Here is an 18464-nt window from a genome sequence, read left to right as displayed (position 1 = left end):
TGTCAGCGAACATGCAATGATATAATATTACGCCCTGACACAAAATAATCACTACTGAGTTCAATTGGTTCTTTGAAGTGAACAGTTTGAAAGAACCGATACTTGCAAATGATTCTTACTTTCGACCTCCGTCTTTTGAGCCTTCGCAGATCCCGTAGAGTGGGTGAAAGGTGCATATAATGAGAAAATATTTAAAATGTAACGTTGCTGAGAATTATACACACACGTGGATTAATAGATATATTATTATTTGAAATTAAGCACAAAAATTAGTCATGAAGATAACATAAAAAATATATTTTGATTTTGATTTAAAGTCCCATGATGCTTAGCGAGAAAATGGCTGACTGAGGATGACACATGCTGTGTTTTATTCACAACTTGCTATATTTTTCGAAATAATAAATTTTTCCTAGAAATATAGACTTAAACGCATAGCTTGTGGTGTTCGAGTGTTTAATGTAAACTATGCTTTCTTGAATCACGGCGGCAGAAGCGTGATTTGTGTTTATTATTGTCTTGATCCTAACGGAGGGTAAGTTGGGTGGAGGAGGTCAAATGATGAATGAATGAGGTTTCAGACGGTTCATTTCACATCTCTCCTGCTTTGTCTCTCAGCGTTTTTTTTAACCTCACAGCATGGCCACGGTAGCAGCCAAACGCGAGGGACCGCAGTTCATCAGCGAGGTGTCCGTCCGAGGAAACGGCGCCGTGCTCGACTACTGCCGCACGTCCGTGTCCGCGCTCTCCGGCGCCACCGCGGGCATCCTCGGCCTCACCGGACTCTACGGCTTCGTCTTTTATTTCCTTGCTTCGTTTCTGCTGTCCTTGCTCCTGATTCTCAAAGCCGGTCGCCGGTGGAACAAGTGCTTCAGGTCTCGACGCCTGCTCTTCACCGGAGGCCTGGTGGGCGGCCTCTTCACTTATGTGCTATTCTGGACTTTCCTCTACGGAATGGTTCATGTGTATTAAAGAGACTCTGAGAGTACATCAGCAGCCGTGTAGATGTACAACACTAAGGTCCTCAGGGCAGAGACTGCTGATTGATGTACCACAGATTTTCTCCGTGAGCTTACTTGTGTTTAGCTAATAAAACGTAAAATAATTTCTCAGTACTAACTGCACTGACATTTAGATATTTATAAATGGTGTGCTGTCATATTCTTTCCGCTTATAATTTAATATTTTGCTAATGCTTATTCCAGAGCTGGGTTTGGGTTTAGTAGAGCAGTCCAGCAGGGATGCTTTCCGTGTATGATGTGCAACGCTTTTTTGTGAACTGCAGGCATCAGTCAGGACGATGTAAAAACACAATGCTAACTTTAAACTGTATAAATCATTGTTTTATTTCAGATATTTTCATGAAAATAAATCATTAACCTCATGGATTATATTGTGTGGTTTCTTAAAGTACATGGTGGTAAATGTTTAATATTTTCTTGTAGACTGCATGTGAATAGTCTATTAGTGTGTTGCTCCGTGTGTGAGTGCTCAAGCATTTTATGAATTATAACTCTTGAATTACTGTAGTGTCATTTGAATTGAATAATCTGCTTGATGGTTATTTTTTTATTCAGACTGTGAACAGGTACAGTCATATTTATGTGTCCTCCGTGCTTAAACCCCACAATTGTGTCGCTCTCAGTAGTATAAACAAGTTTTCTAAATAATCAATTTGTAGTCAATTTATCCAAGTTATTGCAAGCATTCCAGGTTTTTAGAGTTTGGTGCAAATGTTTAAAATGTATTCAATTTTTTTTAATGCTACTGAAATACTGACCAAGGCTGCATTCGTTTTAGCACAAATACAGTAAAAACAGTAATATTTTCATATATTTTAAAATGTAATTTATTTCTGTAATGGCAAAACCAAATTTTCAGCAGCCGTTACTCCATTTGTCGGTCACATGATCCTTCAGAAATCATCCTATGCTGATGTAATTCTCAATAAATATTTCTTAGTAATGGTGAAAATTTACAAAATGCAAAAGAACCGCATTCATTTGAAAGGGTTTTTGTGTAACATTCTAAATGTTTTAACCTGATCAATTTAATGCATTCTTGCTAAAAAAAAACACACATACTGACCCCAACCTTTAGAATGGTAGTGTAATTACATTTATTTATTTTCAGATTGTACTGTTTTCAAAATGAAAGGAATGCAGTGAACCAAGAGTTTTTTCGTAAAATATTTTAACATTTATTCAACCTTGGTTTGACAATTTTTTGTGTCAGGTCAAATTTATAAAAAACTATTTAGTTATCTCATTGCAAATCCTTTGTAAAAAAAAAAAAAAAAAAAAAAAGCCATTTAAAACAAAAGGAGAGCATAACAACACTGGCAGTATTCCTCTTTGGTATGACTGAGCACAAACCCACTACAATACCTTTTATACATCCAAAGTAAATCCAATGGGATTAGCATCAAAAATGCTCTACTGGTTGTGTTGTGGTCTCAGGGTGGAAACAGGTGAAATGTTTTTCTGCTTTTCTGTAGCGTGCTGAGTCCTGAATGACACTGTGCCCTGTGGCTTTCTCTCGGGACTGTGGGTTTTGAGTGCTGATCCTGTGGGCTGGATCTGTCTCTCTGGGTTGTTATTGGGCTGACATGACACTGATGTCAATGGGTATGTCTCTGTTGCCTGTTTCTCCTCTCTCCTGTGTCGCCCATCTTGACGATGATGACCGTGATGTCTTACATGCTTTCTCTCTCTGTGCTTTCCAGATTGCTTTCTGTGGGTGCAAATAGTATTCATAGAAACCATGAAAAGAACAATCCACAGCATCTTTCTAATCTTCCATGTAACATTTTGAAGAAGTCAACAAGACACAATAGACCCTTACTTCGTGACTGCCTCAAACTTTGTCTCTCTGTAGAAGGAGCTTTTGCTCATCATGTAGAGCAGAATCATGTCACAGACAAAAACCCCCTGTGGAACGAGACCAACACCAATCACACAAGAGTCTCAGGAAGATTTTGTTTTTTGCATTATATCCTTCAACTATTAGTGACATCTGTAATTAGCTTATATACTCACAGCCCCCATTAGAGCAAGTCCAGAGCCAATATTGATCACTGTAGGAATGATACTGAATTTCCCAGCCTAGAAAACATAAACACCATATTTTTCACCGTGACTGTAATGACAGGAGTCTCTCAGAATTTTCAGTGTTTAATATCTCTTACCTTTCCATTAACTAATATATCAAACCGAATGCCATACACTTTAAACAGATTCCGATAGGGCTGACCTGCTGCATCATTGTAGTATCGAGCAAATCTTGATAAAGATAGAAACATGTCAGCCAATGTAACTATACATTTTCTATTAAAACTAAATGCTTAAAAAAAGTAAAGGTTTAAGCGATTCTGTTGTAATACTGCACATAAAATGTGAATATAGAAAACTAGCCCCTCTGAAATTCTCTGTCAATGAATCATTTTGCACATTCAGGTTTGCTGGCATGAGTTTTGAAGAAAGCATGCGTGCTTAGCAAAGTTAGAAAAACAGCTGAAATCACATACTTTTGTTAATACATTTCATTATATGAACTAAAATCGATAGCAATACCTGAAGTTGTAACCCCCAATGACAGAGTTCTGTGAATGTTTAGAGGAATCTAAGCGTGTGAAGCTGTATTCAGGGTTACATTGAGATTCATCTTTATCCAAATCACAATTCCACTCGATTCCAACTCCAATTGAACCTCCCTTTGTGTGTATAAAGGAAAACAATGATATCAGTTAATGAAATTACTCTCTGTATCAAATAAAGGGCGTCATGATAGTCCTCTGCAATTTTGGGAGTTAATTGTTCCAACCTTATTTTTCCAAGTCTTATAAAGGCAATTTTTAATTTTTAATTTTTTTTCAAGCAACTTCATTTATATCAAAGTAAGTTCATATCAGTGCCAGGCTGCCAGCTGACTTTTTTGCAAAAAAAAAAAAAAAAAAATAGCATATAGTGCTAACCAGTTTTCTCCTTTTGTTAAATAAATTTCAATTTGTATGATTTGTTTTATTAATTTTTTAATTCTATGCAGCCACATTAGACATACACACTTATAAGTGTCCAAATACTTCCTGGGGTGCCTGGATCAGTCTACACTAAAAAGATCTCTGTCTCTATGTGGACAAGTCAGGATATGGTCATATGGTCTCTTTTCTTATACATTGAGCTGTAGCTTGGACATTAACTACCCCTGTGTATACAATGGTGATGACTTTCTTTTAACTTGTCATGTCATTTGAAGCACTTGCCTTTGTTGCCAAATCCTGGAAACTGTATCCAGTCCAGTTAATCACATCTCTCACAAGAAAGATAGGGCAATAGGGATGATGCTCCTTGTCATATCTGCACGTCTTCAGATAGGTTCTGTTGGCAGTAGGCAGGACGTTCGATCTTCAAGTAAGGGGAAATAAAAGTAGGAGAAGGAGTATCTGAAACATCTCATAGCACTTGTTTAATCTACAATGCGATGACTTTGCAAAGATCACGCCAGTAAGGACAAAGGAACAACTGTCAGTGTAACAGGCAAGGCACTGGGCATCAAGACTGTAAATCTCAGTGCACTCACCCCATGCTGTGCTGGTATAAATAGACATGAGTAAGCGTCAGATATTCAGAGCAGCTTGTGGTGTGTTGTGCTGTGCCATCAGTATCCAAACATAACGCTTCATTATGTGCAAGCAAGTCAGCTCTTTCACACGGCTACATGACAGGAGATTTAGAGATTGATCTCTAAACTTTGTATATAGCATATGTTTAGCATTGTTTTTTCTTTGTATTTTTGGTGTGTTGCTTTGTAATGACTTGGTGAGTGAATTAATCTATTTCTGAGAGAAAAAAACGCAATCACAGCATGGTAGTGCTCAGTTTAGAATTGTTAGTGTGCTCATTTAAAAGGATTGGACTGGCTTTTTAAACAACAGTTTGCCAGATCTTTATAATTGTACATAAAGTTTGAAACGATGACAGAACATCCCGTGCTGACACAGAAACAAACCAGTTCAAATGATGCATGAAAAACATCCAAAAAAGAAAGACTAAAGTCACATGTGTATGATACTAGATGCTTAGTCAGCTGGTGTCCTTATCACATAAGCTAGAATTGCTAGATATGATCTACAGATTTTTTTAAGGAAGGGTTTTATCAGCAGCATCCTGTGGGGGTGAAGAGGTTTCATGAATTTTATAGTTGCTCCACCTAAACTCTGGTGCTTTGCAAAGTAAATAACATGCAAAATATTAAGCTGTAGAAAACCAAGTTGAAAGGTTTAAATAAGACTCCTGCAGGTTAGTTCAGATCTATCATGCAGAGATGAGTATAAACAATCAACATAATTATATTACAAGCTTCAATCACTTATTAGGTCACTAAATGCATTTACAACGAGTTACGGCCCATTAAATATATGCCTGAACATACTTTAGTTTTAGAATGATGAGAACATTTATTCTATCCCTTACGAAAGGAAAATATATTTACCAATATATTTCTTAAAATATATTGTGAAATATTGTAATATATTATTTTCCCTTTTAATTTCTAATATTTTATATATTTGAATACATTTAATAATATATTGATGACACATATATTATATAATATATTGCAAAATATACAAATGATTGCCGCTTTCAATATATTGCAATATATTGGAAAAAATAAATATATATAAGAATATATGCCTAATATATTACATGATATTTTCCAATATACTGCATTATATTTTTGTTTCATAAGGGATAGGCTCCAGTACATAAAATAAACATACTGACGTGATGCCTCTAGACTTGACTTACTTGGAGAAGGCAAATTTTGGAAACTTGATGAAATTCTTTACATAGACTGTGAAGTTTTCTGCCTTCGACAGCAAGGGCTCCCTGTTGTGACATTTGAAACATTACAGATACAACACCATCATGATTTTCTTTTTCTTTAAATAGTTTCATATAAGCATGAAGATTATATGAATAATATTGCAAAAAAAAAGTGAGGTGGATGTACTGCGAGTGAACATGAATTGAAAGGAATTGGTACAAAACACTGTTTTCTTACGATGGTGTCTGGCCATGCTCAACAGGGCACCAGGCATAAATCTCACACGTTCCTGTGTCATTTATACAGAGGCCTGTCTTCACTCCTGAATAAACAACAATAAAATGTATAATCTATTTTAGGCTCAGGAATTTAAACATGCCAGTGGGTCATAGTATAACACAATGTAACAACTTCTCTTTTTTTCTTAAACAAGAATCTTGCACTTTCACAAGTGTTTTACTTTTAAATAACTTCAGGTATGCCATTATAAGGGAACAAAAGACTTGGTATTTCATTGAGGTTTTGTGCTTACCATGGCCTGCTATGACACTTTCCCCTTCCACACATTCATTGTCATAATTACATAAACCATCTGGTACTTTAGGACTCTGAAATAAATAGAAGAACCGAACACATACAACAAACTCAGGGGTTAAAATGTACAGAGATGTTCATAGAGAAAACAGAGCTGTAATTGAGAGACAGTACTCTTTCCAACAAATACCTTGTCTTTGGTTGTGTAATTTAATAAAAAAAAACAATAAAACAACACAACAACCCGTATCTTACCTCAGGGCAGTAACCCAGCCTTTGGTCGGGTGTCACTATGTAATTTGTCACAATAAAGAAGATTCTCTCCCCCTTTTTGTTCAAAAGAAATAAAGACATATTCTTGTGAAATACATGTTCAACAGCAAAGTGATGGATCAGAACACTGACATATTGTGGTTAATGTGACAAGCTCTTGGTTCTTTTCAGTCTTTATTTGATTAAAGAAGAAATAAATCTTCATCTATCTAAAAAAATTGAATCAATGTCAATGTCTGTAGATATATACATAATCCAATAGATAAAACAGAGATTTAAAAAAGGATGTTAACAGTTTTTTTTTTTAATATATATATATATATTGCTTCCAAAAATACAGGAAAGACATGTGTTTACTTGTGGGGGAATGACATAGTCCTCTGCACCCCATAACTGCAGGCCAGACTGAGAGCTGTTGGTGAGATCTACACCCTTGAGTTTAGTGATCACAGAGCTCTGGATGGCCTCCTCAGTCTCCTGATAGCCTTTCTTCCAAAGAAAAACCCACCTTTAAGATGCACAAGCAAAAGAAAATACACTATGAAAAGTATAAAAAGACATTTTATTGGTTATTTATAAGAAGAGTATAACGTACATAGAAAATGATGTGTGCGTGAGATATAGAGCAATGCTGTAGGTCACGTCCTACAGTATATATGGTCAACACACCCTGAAGGACGTTTTAACCTATAGATAAATTACATTTAAGTTCTATAATAGTTATTTATTGTAAAAGACAAGAATTAAACCGTATTAAATGGCAATATTATAAAATCAGGCTGGAGCTTTTGCATGCATTTGGTCACAACACGTGACCTTACATTCAGCAGGTTTTGCTGCATGTGAAACAATTAAGAAGCTGAAGGTATTAGGCTTTTGTATGGTTCTGGTACATAAATAGACTAAATGGAGTTTATCTGGTGAGTGAATGGAGTTTTGACTAATCTGAATCAAAACAAAGTCTTTTTCACTACATGCAAAACTCAAACCGAGCCTCAGCAGGTCAAACAGTGCAGAGACACGTCAATGCTGTCCGGCTTTGCCTTGATATAAATAACATCCGAGGCAAGTTGCTTTACATGTCGGCTTACAATCGGTTTTCTGAAATTCATATCAGTAACAATTTAAATACAAACAACAACAAAAAAAAAAAACAAAACACTTGATGACCTTTTATAATATGTATCCTTCTTTGAAGATTCAATCTTCTAAATACTGACAGATCCCGCTCGTTCACCTCAACGTCTCGACAGAAAAAGCACAAGGCACCTACCCGATCAGATATCCAATCACCCCCAGCTGAAAGAGTCTGAACAGAACTCCGACCTTTTTGTTTTTAGCGATGACAAACTTCTCTGTCTTGTAATCGAGAAGAGAGAAGAAAAAGTTACCCCAGGTCCGAGCCATGCTCCTGTGTAACTGGCACAGCCTTGAAGCAGCTGTCACTCCTCTGCGCAGACGGTTCTTCCCCCTAAATGTTTTGTCAACACTTTTTGCCTTTTGATTTCTCAAATTTCTGCTTGTGTTCCGGGAATATTTCTTTGTTTTGATAATATTAATATCCTTGATTCAAATGTACATGCGAGCAGTATGGGGTTAAGCTGTTTTAAGGACGACACAAAAGCAGTCTCCAAGAGACTAGAGTTGTAATCTGTAGTTTTTAATGGTGACACCACTTCACAACGAAGTGAAGTGAAAACGAGATTCTCATTATGCCCACTTTATTAGCATCAATACATTTATCACGTATTAAACTAGGTTTATGTCATTTCAAAAGATACTAATACATTTTAAGTTTCAAATTCAGATTAGTGAATTTACATAAGATAATGTAGGTAAGAAGTCATTAATATCAGTTCTAGCAGTGATGTTATATTAGTCATATCCTGGGTTTCATCGAGTTTTGAGAAGTGAATTTCAGAGACTTTTCCAGTCGTTTCAGGATTAGGATTTATTTTTAGGTATTTTATAAAGATTGCTGGCCAGATTTCAATGTAAAACTATTATAATTATTTGGATCACATTTTAAGATTTCATTACATATATAAATTATTGGATTCAGATGTTCCTGAACAGGCTATGAACTAACACTAACTACAGTAGAGCCTTACCAGTGTAACTAGACCAACAAAGGCAAATCATTTGGTGGCATCATCTTACCATTTTTAAACTTACAGCTGCAGCACCTGAAAAGGCCATCACAGATTCCACCAAAGTATTTTCAATGACTTTCATCCTAAATTCTTACCAAATATGGAGTACTAATTATAGAACTGCCATGTAGCTTTTAAGTTGAACATTTTAAAATACATTAAAATAACGTTAAAAAAAAAATGTATACACGGCTTAGAGACCGCCACTTAATTTGACATCAATGCAACTTGCAAGTTCCGTTTTCATTTTATAGCATAATCCCGAGCGGTTTTCTTGTAGTATAAACCAATGCCCCATTTCATTCATTTTCATTTTTACCAGATCTTTTTAGTAGTTGTGGGCAAAGACAAGGAAACAAGCGATTACATTTCAATGCTTTTATTTCGTCATTTTTAACAAAAACAAACAGGTGGAAAAACATAGCAATAAGATGTAATTGGATTCAGTAATAAAGTATAGAGAGAAGAGGGAAGAAAAGTGGTGAGTGCATGAGCAGGGGATACTGAAATAATCAAATGTCCATCTCTGATAGTAAGTTTAAATATCTGAACCTCCCCTGAGACGCAGCACCAGGTGCAAGGTGGACTCTTTCTGGATGTTGTAGTCAGACAATGTGCGACCATCTTCCAGCTGTTTGCCGGCAAAGATCAACCTCTGCTGGTCAGGGGGAATGCCTTCTTTGTCCTGGATCTTGGCCTTGACGTTCTCAATGGTGTCGCTTGGCTCAACCTCAAGGGTGATTGTCTTGCCAGTCAAGGTCTTGACGAAGATCTGCATGCCTCCCCTGAGACGCAGCACCAGATGCAAGGTGGACTCTTTCTGGATGTTGTAGTCGGACAATGTGCGGCCATCTTCAAGCTGTTTGCCGGCAAAGATCAACCTCTGCTGGTCAGGGGGAATGCCTTCTTTGTCCTGGATCTTGGCCTTGACGTTCTCAATGGTGTCGCTTGGCTCAACCTCAAGGGTGATGGTCTTGCCTGTCAAGGTCTTGACGAAGATCTGCATTCCTCCCCTGAGACGCAGCACCAGGTGCAAGGTGGACTCTTTCTGGATGTTGTAGTCAGACAATGTGCGACCATCTTCCAGCTGTTTGCCGGCAAAGATCAACCTCTGCTGGTCAGGGGGAATGCCTTCTTTGTCCTGGATCTTGGCCTTGACGTTCTCAATGGTGTCGCTTGGCTCAACCTCAAGGGTGATTGTCTTGCCGGTCAAGGTCTTGACGAAGATCTGCATTCCTCCCCTGAGACGCAGCACCAGGTGCAAGGTGGACTCTTTCTGGATGTTGTAGTCGGACAATGTGCGGCCATCTTCAAGCTGTTTGCCGGCAAAGATCAACCTCTGCTGGTCAGGGGGAATGCCTTCTTTGTCCTGGATCTTGGCCTTGACGTTCTCAATGGTGTCGCTTGGCTCAACCTCAAGGGTGATTGTCTTGCCAGTCAAGGTCTTGACGAAGATCTGCATTCCTCCCCTGAGACGCAGCACCAGGTGCAAGGTGGACTCTTTCTGGATGTTGTAGTCAGACAATGTGCGACCATCTTCCAGCTGTTTGCCGGCAAAGATCAACCTCTGCTGGTCAGGGGGAATGCCTTCTTTGTCCTGGATCTTAGCCTTGACGTTCTCAATGGTGTCGCTTGGCTCAACCTCAAGGGTGATTGTCTTGCCAGTCAAGGTCTTGACGAAGATCTGCATGCCTCCCCTGAGACGCAGCACCAGATGCAAGGTGGACTCTTTCTGGATGTTGTAGTCAGACAATGTGCGGCCATCTTCCAGCTGTTTGCCGGCAAAGATCAACCTCTGCTGGTCAGGGGGAATGCCTTCTTTGTCCTGGATCTTGGCCTTGACGTTCTCAATGGTGTCGCTTGGCTCAACCTCAAGGGTGATGGTCTTGCCTGTCAAGGTCTTGACGAAGATCTGCATTCCTCCCCTGAGACGCAGCACCAGGTGCAAGGTGGACTCTTTCTGGATGTTGTAGTCAGACAATGTGCGACCATCTTCCAGCTGTTTGCCGGCAAAGATCAACCTCTGCTGGTCAGGGGGAATGCCTTCTTTGTCCTGGATCTTGGCCTTGACGTTCTCAATGGTGTCGCTTGGCTCAACCTCAAGGGTGATTGTCTTGCCGGTCAAGGTCTTGACGAAGATCTGCATGCCTCCCCTGAGACGCAGCACCAGGTGCAAAGTGGACTCTTTCTGGATGTTGTAGTCGGACAATGTGCGGCCATCTTCAAGCTGTTTGCCGGCAAAGATCAACCTCTGCTGGTCAGGGGGAATGCCTTCTTTGTCCTGGATCTTGGCCTTGACGTTCTCAATGGTGTCGCTTGGCTCAACCTCAAGGGTGATGGTCTTGCCTGTCAAGGTCTTGACGAAGATCTGCATTCCTCCCCTGAGACGCAGCACCAGGTGCAAGGTGGACTCTTTCTGGATGTTGTAGTCAGACAATGTGCGACCATCTTCCAGCTGTTTGCCGGCAAAGATCAACCTCTGCTGGTCAGGGGGAATGCCTTCTTTGTCCTGGATCTTGGCCTTGACGTTCTCAATGGTGTCGCTTGGCTCAACCTCAAGGGTGATGGTCTTGCCTGTCAAGGTCTTGACGAAGATCTGCATTCCTCCCCTGAGACGCAGCACCAGGTGCAAGGTGGACTCTTTCTGGATGTTGTAGTCAGACAATGTGCGACCATCTTCCAGCTGTTTGCCGGCAAAGATCAACCTCTGCTGGTCAGGGGGAATGCCTTCTTTGTCCTGGATCTTGGCCTTGACGTTCTCAATGGTGTCGCTTGGCTCAACCTCAAGGGTGATGGTCTTGCCAGTGAGGGTTTTGACAAAGATCTGCATCTATAAACAAAAAAAAACAAAAAAATCAGATTATTAACCATTTATTAACTAATTACTATAAGTACATGTTCAATTATTAGAACACTACAGTTTCAGTGACAGCACTATGCTGTTCCAGCCAGTTAAAGGGATAGTTTACCCAAAAAGGAAAATTAGCCCATAAATTACTTGCCCACAATTCATGCCAAGTATATGACTTTCTTCAGATGAATCTAGTCGGGTTTTATATATATATATATATATATAAATAAAAATGCAATAATAATAATAATTTGCCTTTCATCTTTCAAGCCATTTAATGCCCCTCAGCAGATGCTGCATGAGTCAGTCAAAAAGAAGTTAAATAAAAAGCACCCATCCATAAAAATAGGAGGCTTGTGTGATCAAAGGCGATGCGTTTTTTGTAAGAAAAAGATCCATATTCAAAATGCAATCACTTTAATGTAGCTTGCACTCAGTGTTGTACACCGAAGCAGTTCTGGTAGGGTGACGCATGGAGGTCAGCGCTACGCCACTCAGAAGTGATGAATGCAGAAGTGCAAGGGAGAGATCAAAACAACGGTCACTGATTGGAAGTAAAAAACGAGGATCGGTATAGAAGAACGGAGGATTTCAATCTAAGCCAAGAGAGGACTGGTTCTCCTTTGCTTATGTAAAGAATCTTTGCTTCCATTGCTCCGGTTAACAAACGTTGGTTTTCAGGAGACTCACTGGCGCATGCGCAGCGCTGACATCATACATCAGCCCAGAGATGCTTCCATGTACTTCTGTTGGCGCTACATTAAAGTGATTACATCATGAATATGGATATTTTTCTTACAAAAATGCATCAATTTGCTACAGGAGGCCTTTGTTCACCCCCTGGAGCAGTGTGTGAATCTGAGCACTTTAACTATATTTAACTTTTTTTGGACTGATAGGTGCGACACTCACTGAATGGCATTTTATACAACTTTAAAGATAACTTAATAGAACTCCAACTGGATTCGTCTGAAAGAAGAAAGTCATATACACCTAGAATGACTTGAGTGTGAGTAATTTGAGCTAATTTTCATTTTTGGGTGAACTAACCCTTTAAGTATTTGACTGCACCTCAATTGTGTTAATCAGCCAGAAAGCTTGAAGGCAGTCAACCACAAATAAAATGGCACGAATTCAGTAAGGGACTAACACGTACATTTCAATTTATCAGTTTAGTACACTATTAGCATGGTTTACTTAAAAATAATTTATTGTTTGTATTTTTCCCCTCACTTAAAAAATAGATCCATTTGCTAGATTAAAATTAACATGACTAAACGATGATAAGGAATACTTATTCGAAATCACTTCCTTTGAGTTTGTCTATATTTATATTAAAAAATAAAAATAAAAACACTGTACTGTGCGCAACAACACCCAGCACTCTCTCTAACATGTCGGCAGTACCTTAACATCCGGGCTCTTTGTTGAAAACAATACTATGATTCAGCAAACCTACATACGACGAAACTTACCCCGATCGACAACGCGAGTACGACGTTTTAACAATTAAGCAAATATATTCATTTTGTAACGTACCCCACGATATTACGTTTCTTAATTTGATAAAAATGACTGTGAACTAACGTTACAGCTCAACACGTCTAACAGATTAGGCATCTAGAAAATGATCGACGAGAATCAATACAATACAGCGAAACATTAAGAATATATTATTACAGCAGTGAAGACTATTATCAAACCAAATGGATGTTCTTTCTTACCTTTCGAAAAAAGCTTGTTGACGCTGAAAATGTTTCTGAAATTATACACTTCCTCTTCTTCGAAGAAAATCTGCCGGTGAATGTGAATACGACTGTATTTATACAAACCCAGTGGAGTGACGTGTAGGGTGCGTCACATGACAAGAACCTTTCGCAGTTAAAGTATATATTTGTTTAAAACCTTCAAAAATGCTTTAAAACGTAAGATGTATATGATATTTTGAGGAATTACATGTTCTTGTATATGTATTTTAAATGTGTAATTATTATTACATAGTATCAAACAAAGAAGTCTCCAGAATATGCTAGAATGGGCTGGTTTGTGGTCCCTTCTTCACGCGGGGATTGGTTGGTCAGGTTGTTTGTTTGCTTTGCTATTGGTGATTCAGACCTTTAGAATCTGGGCCAGGCAAAGAGCAGGCCTACTTCATACAGTTATAACACAAATAGAGTAGTCTTTAAGATTTAATATTCTTAAATCAGTATTGATAATAATTGTATCAAATTGCAATCCCTGGCTAAAGTTATGTGTATGGGGACCAGTTCTGAATGTTAAAAAACAACAACAACCTGATTATAGCACAGTAATGACAGGCTGTTATCCTCAAAAGAGTGTTTTCTTAAAAACATGGCTTGTTTACAAAAATCTGTTTTACTGCAGCTGTATTTCCTTGAAGTACATTTGTGTTTTAGCCTAGGGTTTAAACAGAGTTGTGTCAGCGTACTTAATATAGAACGGAATGTGTAACAGATGGCACTGCTTTGAAACACGCTGACCTCAGACATACGTCCTGCAGTATCTGTTGCAGCAATGTAGGTCATTTTCTCTGGGTGAGGTACAGATAGTACCACAGCCACTGCTACAAAGCAGGACCTGACTTGCAAATAAAAAAGATGGGATTTTGTTGCAGTTTCTACCTTGATGGAGTCTCAGCGCTATCCTCTGTTATTACAGAAATGTCTAGTGCTAAAGTTCTAATAATGTTGTAAGCTTATTTCTGTTTTCAATACTATACCCTATGTGATGGACAGAAGTCTGTTATTTCCAATGTGACTTTGTGTTGCCATGGCAGAAAACAAGCATGCATGAACAAAATTACAAACCAGATGAACCAGCTCTAAATTTGCCCTGAAGTATTGCTGTTACCGCCTGATGTAAACAGTTTGTTTTGTTTTACCAGAACTTACTGAACTGTGGGTGTGCTGTTCAAATACAACACCATAAAATAATTAATCAAGATGATTAAACATAAACTGGCTTGCACTTCAAAAAGAGACTGTGTTGTGAAACTGCTCTTTGAGCCTTGTTTATCTGGACAGATTAGTATCATTGTGGAATCAGGTCCCTGTTCATTCTTCCGTGAGCTTGAACAGCTGTTAAAAGATTATCTAGATCACCCATCTAAGCCAAATTTTATTGAAAACTGAGGGCTGGGGGAGATTTTATATTTAAACTTATTTCAATCCTGATTATTTATTGAAATTAACAGCAAGGTAAAGGTTTAAGAAGACAAGCAGGACAAGACAGAGATGGTGTCATCAGTTTGTTTAAGTCTTATACATAGGTCTTGTCTGCTGTTACATTTGAGTCTCCATCTTAACCCAGTAAGACTTGGCACTTGAAAGTGCTCTTATAATATCACGGACTGGTTAGCATTAATGTTAGTATTACAAATTTGAGATTCTTATTTCACCTCACTGCTCTTCTAAAGTGAAAATATAATTTGTAGTGTTTTTGGTTTGTGTTCTTAAATGCAAAGATGTGTTTTCTATTGAAGACCTTACAAGGAAATGGTATCCGAGAAAACTACAGGAAATACATAACACAAATGTTCTGAAATTCACTAGAAATTTCCTGATTATTATTGCCTGACCCGTGCTGATACATGTCACATGAGTTGCCACATCACCAGACTGAACTCAGAAGAGTGTTTGTTCAGATCCAAAGCTTGCGTACCTTGAACTTTCAGGAGTGTTCGTGTGTGTATCACTGGAAATGTGCAATATCTTCCTGCCTGTAATTTAATCTGTATTTCACACCAGACAATACAAATACAGGATTTCAAGAAATAAGCTGTTATGATAATCAATGATGGAAGTGTTATGACATCACAAAAAAGGTTTCATATAAAACATCTAACCAGTTAAGTCACATATTGGAATTCAGTAAGAACCCATGCTTATTATTATCATTACTATAACAACACACTGGCCCCCATTAAAGTAATGTGACTTATGTTCAGGCTATCTGTATAATGTATACATATTTATATTTATCCAATACAGTTTAGCCTGTTTTCTTCTCTGATATTTTCCTGGACTTTGTCTAGGCTTGTGTTGCAACAGCTGATCGGGTGGCTCAAGATGACGCTGCTGTGCTGAAGCACGTGACCCAGCCAGTCAACAGAGCTTGTTCTGTTTTGCAAGCAAAAGTATGTGATGTTCTACAGGAGAGCATTGCTAAGCAGTTTAATCCAGTTAGGTCGAAGACGACAAACAACTGGTTTACCTCATACAAAGTTAGATGTGCTAAACGAATGGCGTACATAACTAAAGACGAAAGGTAGGCTATATGTAACCTTCTTTTCACTGTGTCGTGCACATTGTTGCGGACCAAAAGAGTGATCGAAAAAAAATTGGACATTAAACAAAAAGTATCCTACACGGGCGTTTATCTTTCTGCCCAAAAAAAAAACCCCACAGTCACTTATGTAATTATATTTACCACTTATATTACAATATTGATTGCATACACTGGTAATTACACTAGCCAAAGAGTTAGAGGTCGTCTCCTCATGTAAACGGTTCTTTCCAGGGAGCGTGATGGTCTCGTGAAACACACCGGAGGATGCCACTGTGGCGCGGTGCGGTTTGAGGTGTGGAGCTCTCCGCATTTACACGTGTTCAACTGCAAGTAAGAGCTATCATCTGGGTCATTCGACGAAATGGGTGTAATTTCATGATGAAAAGCCTTAAATCATTCTATTAGGCAAAGAACTTCTTTAAATGTTACTTACTCCAATTGTTGCCGCACGGCACTATAGTAAAACTACTGATATTTCTACAAATATTAATTTATATAAAATAATGAGTAGTTTACAAAATCATCTATTTAAAATAGTTCCTCAAGGACAGATGTAGCACAAGAACAAAAAATAAAGTGATAAAAAATGAATGATGATGTCACGATTATCATGATTGTCAGGTTTATTTGTGAAATTGGGCATCAGAGCTATTAGCAAGCTTGAGAAAAATGCCTTTGTGATAAAACAGCACAAGTTTGTATCAGTTTTTCAATGTTAAAGTCATTGTTTTCAGTTTTCACAATGTAACCCACCCTTCTGATTATTTCGCTTTCTGTTGTGTGTCTCAGTTGCAGTATTTGTACAAAGAAACAAAATCGCCACTTCATTGTGCCAAAATCCCAGTTCACCTTGCTGCAGGTATGTGATTTTTTTCAAAGCATGTATTGGAGGCTGGATGTTTGGTGTAGATGACTGTAAAATACATTTGTTCAGAATGCAGATAATCCTAAATCATACAATCATCATTTTTTATAGGGCTCAGACAACATAACCACATACACATTTAACACACACCTGGCCAAGCACACATTCTGCAAAACCTGTGGCGTCCAGAGTTTCTACACTCCACGTTCCAACCCTGATGGGTTTGGTGAGTTAAACAGAAAGTGGACCACCTTTGGGATGTTTCATTTTATTCTTACAGCCATTTTTTACTTACTGACTGAAATAGTTTATAGACACAGTACCTTGCTTTATTTTAAATTATAGGATATTTCTGTGAAAGAGTTATTTGTTATTTGTGTGTCTTTTTACAAGTTACAAATCTGCCACGTGTTTACAGGTGTGGCACCTCATTGTTTGGACCCTGGAACAGTGAGCAGTGTCACTGTGGAAGATTTCTGTGGGCAGAACTGGGAAGAAAGTATGCAGAAGCATCAAACTATAAGAAGTATGTCAAAACCAACAACTGACACATAACTCACTTTTTCCATTGGCCAGTTAAGCTCTAAGATTAAATTGTACTCTTCTGCTTCTGAAGGCATTTTTACCAATAAATTAGTGACAACATGAATAGACCTTGAGGTTTTGTAGCTTTTGTTTATTACCTTTGAGGCCTCCTACTGTATATGCTAGTGTACTCCTAATTGTTAACAAAATAAACTTTTGTGGATATATGCATTTGTAATAAATATTTATCTCCTGAGAAAATGGAACAAAAAGGAATGAATCATCTTGTATATACAGCACAGCTATATACAGATTTCTTTTGAAACAGCTTTTTATAGCTGCACTGTCTAGAATGAAAACATCATCATCCCCCTAAATGATAGGGACAAACTGTAGGGATTTTAAGATGAAGAGGGGATGATATCTTTGGTATGTACTACCCGACTACCTTGTTTCCTCAAGAAATGTATCAACAAAGCATATAATCTGAAGAAATGTTAGCAAAATTTAATAAAAAAAAATTGAACAGACGTTTGGAAGTATGTGTTGAATGATATGATACCTCTGTTTGTATCGAGGATGTCAGGTATAAGGAAAACTAATAAAAATGTAAATATCAAGAGAAAAACTAAAAAGAATCACATTTATTTCCAAAATATTTATTGCATTCCTCTGCATTGGCATATATTTAAAGTAATCAGAATTACAAGAGTTACAGTTTTGCTCAAAGAAGTAAGAATTACATGTCAGTTTTGAAACCATATTGAATCATAAGATTTGGTACAGTACTTATGGATCCATCTGGAACAGTGTGTCAACTCTACTTTAAGTCCAAATAACAACAGTAACAACAAATGTAGACAATATACAGAATCTTATTTTGTCCTCCATCCCCTGCATACTCAAAGGCACAATCTGTGTTTTGGATTCAGCTACTTTTCTAAAGCGCTCACCTCCCTTAAACCTCCCCAGAAATCTGGCTTTCAGAATATTGAAATGTTTGGGATAAAGTCTGCAAGGTTATTATGCTAGCAGCTCTCCATTAGTGTCTGCAGGTTGGATATGTTGACTGAAACGTATTGATATACCTTACAGTACTTTAATGACAGCATATTTGGAAATAACTTAC

General features: G+C 38.0%; 4 protein-coding genes across 6 annotated transcripts; 2 read left to right on the top strand and 2 right to left on the bottom strand.

Moving 5' to 3' along the window:
- The first annotated feature begins 288 nt into the window (after positions 1 to 288).
- emc6 (ER membrane protein complex subunit 6) lies at positions 289 to 1389 on the top strand. Of its 2 annotated transcripts, none has more exons than XM_026250770.1 (2): positions 289 to 535; positions 639 to 1389. In XM_026250770.1, the coding sequence occupies exon 2, from the start codon at positions 640 to 642 to the stop codon at positions 970 to 972; it is 333 nt and encodes a 110-aa protein (XP_026106555.1). In that variant the 5' UTR covers positions 289 to 535; position 639; the 3' UTR covers positions 973 to 1389. The 2 variants fall into 2 exon arrangements, with proteins under 2 accessions (XP_026106555.1, XP_026106549.1); XM_026250764.1 differs by having other exon boundaries at positions 311 to 535; positions 619 to 1389.
- A 648-nt stretch (positions 1390 to 2037) lies between these two features.
- On the bottom strand, positions 2038 to 9023 carry p2rx5 (purinergic receptor P2X, ligand-gated ion channel, 5). 2 transcript variants are annotated; one of them, XM_026250758.1, is made up of 12 exons: positions 7907 to 9023; positions 6991 to 7141; positions 6616 to 6687; positions 6359 to 6434; positions 6064 to 6148; positions 5808 to 5888; positions 4262 to 4403; positions 3573 to 3712; positions 3188 to 3281; positions 3039 to 3104; positions 2845 to 2930; positions 2038 to 2733 (listed from the first exon to the last, which is right to left on the bottom strand). In XM_026250758.1, the coding sequence occupies exons 1-12, from the start codon at positions 8038 to 8040 to the stop codon at positions 2436 to 2438; spliced, it is 1425 nt and encodes a 474-aa protein (XP_026106543.1). In that variant the 5' UTR covers positions 8041 to 9023; the 3' UTR covers positions 2038 to 2435. The 2 variants fall into 2 exon arrangements, with proteins under 2 accessions (XP_026106543.1, XP_026106546.1); XM_026250761.1 differs by having other exon boundaries at positions 2039 to 2733; positions 7229 to 8049.
- A 129-nt stretch (positions 9024 to 9152) lies between these two features.
- On the bottom strand, positions 9153 to 13514 carry LOC113078418 (polyubiquitin-C). The gene is made up of 2 exons (XM_026250752.1): positions 13362 to 13514; positions 9153 to 11616 (listed from the first exon to the last, which is right to left on the bottom strand). Exon 2 carries the CDS (start codon positions 11614 to 11616, stop codon positions 9325 to 9327), a length of 2292 nt encoding a protein of 763 aa, XP_026106537.1. The 5' UTR covers positions 13362 to 13514; the 3' UTR covers positions 9153 to 9324.
- A 2243-nt stretch (positions 13515 to 15757) lies between these two features.
- cenpv (centromere protein V) lies at positions 15758 to 17938 on the top strand. The gene is made up of 5 exons (XM_026250742.1): positions 15758 to 15924; positions 16177 to 16275; positions 16735 to 16804; positions 16922 to 17036; positions 17229 to 17938. The coding sequence occupies exons 1-5, from the start codon at positions 15899 to 15901 to the stop codon at positions 17363 to 17365; spliced, it is 447 nt and encodes a 148-aa protein (XP_026106527.1). The 5' UTR covers positions 15758 to 15898; the 3' UTR covers positions 17366 to 17938.
- The last annotated feature ends 526 nt before the right edge of the window (positions 17939 to 18464 follow it).

This window comes from Carassius auratus, chromosome 5 (genome assembly GCF_003368295.1).
Source record: "Carassius auratus strain Wakin chromosome 5, ASM336829v1, whole genome shotgun sequence".
Lineage (NCBI taxonomy): Eukaryota > Metazoa > Chordata > Actinopteri > Cypriniformes > Cyprinidae > Carassius > Carassius auratus.
The sequence above is the reverse complement of the archived record's forward strand: the minus strand, read 5'-3'. Positions and strand labels throughout refer to the sequence as shown.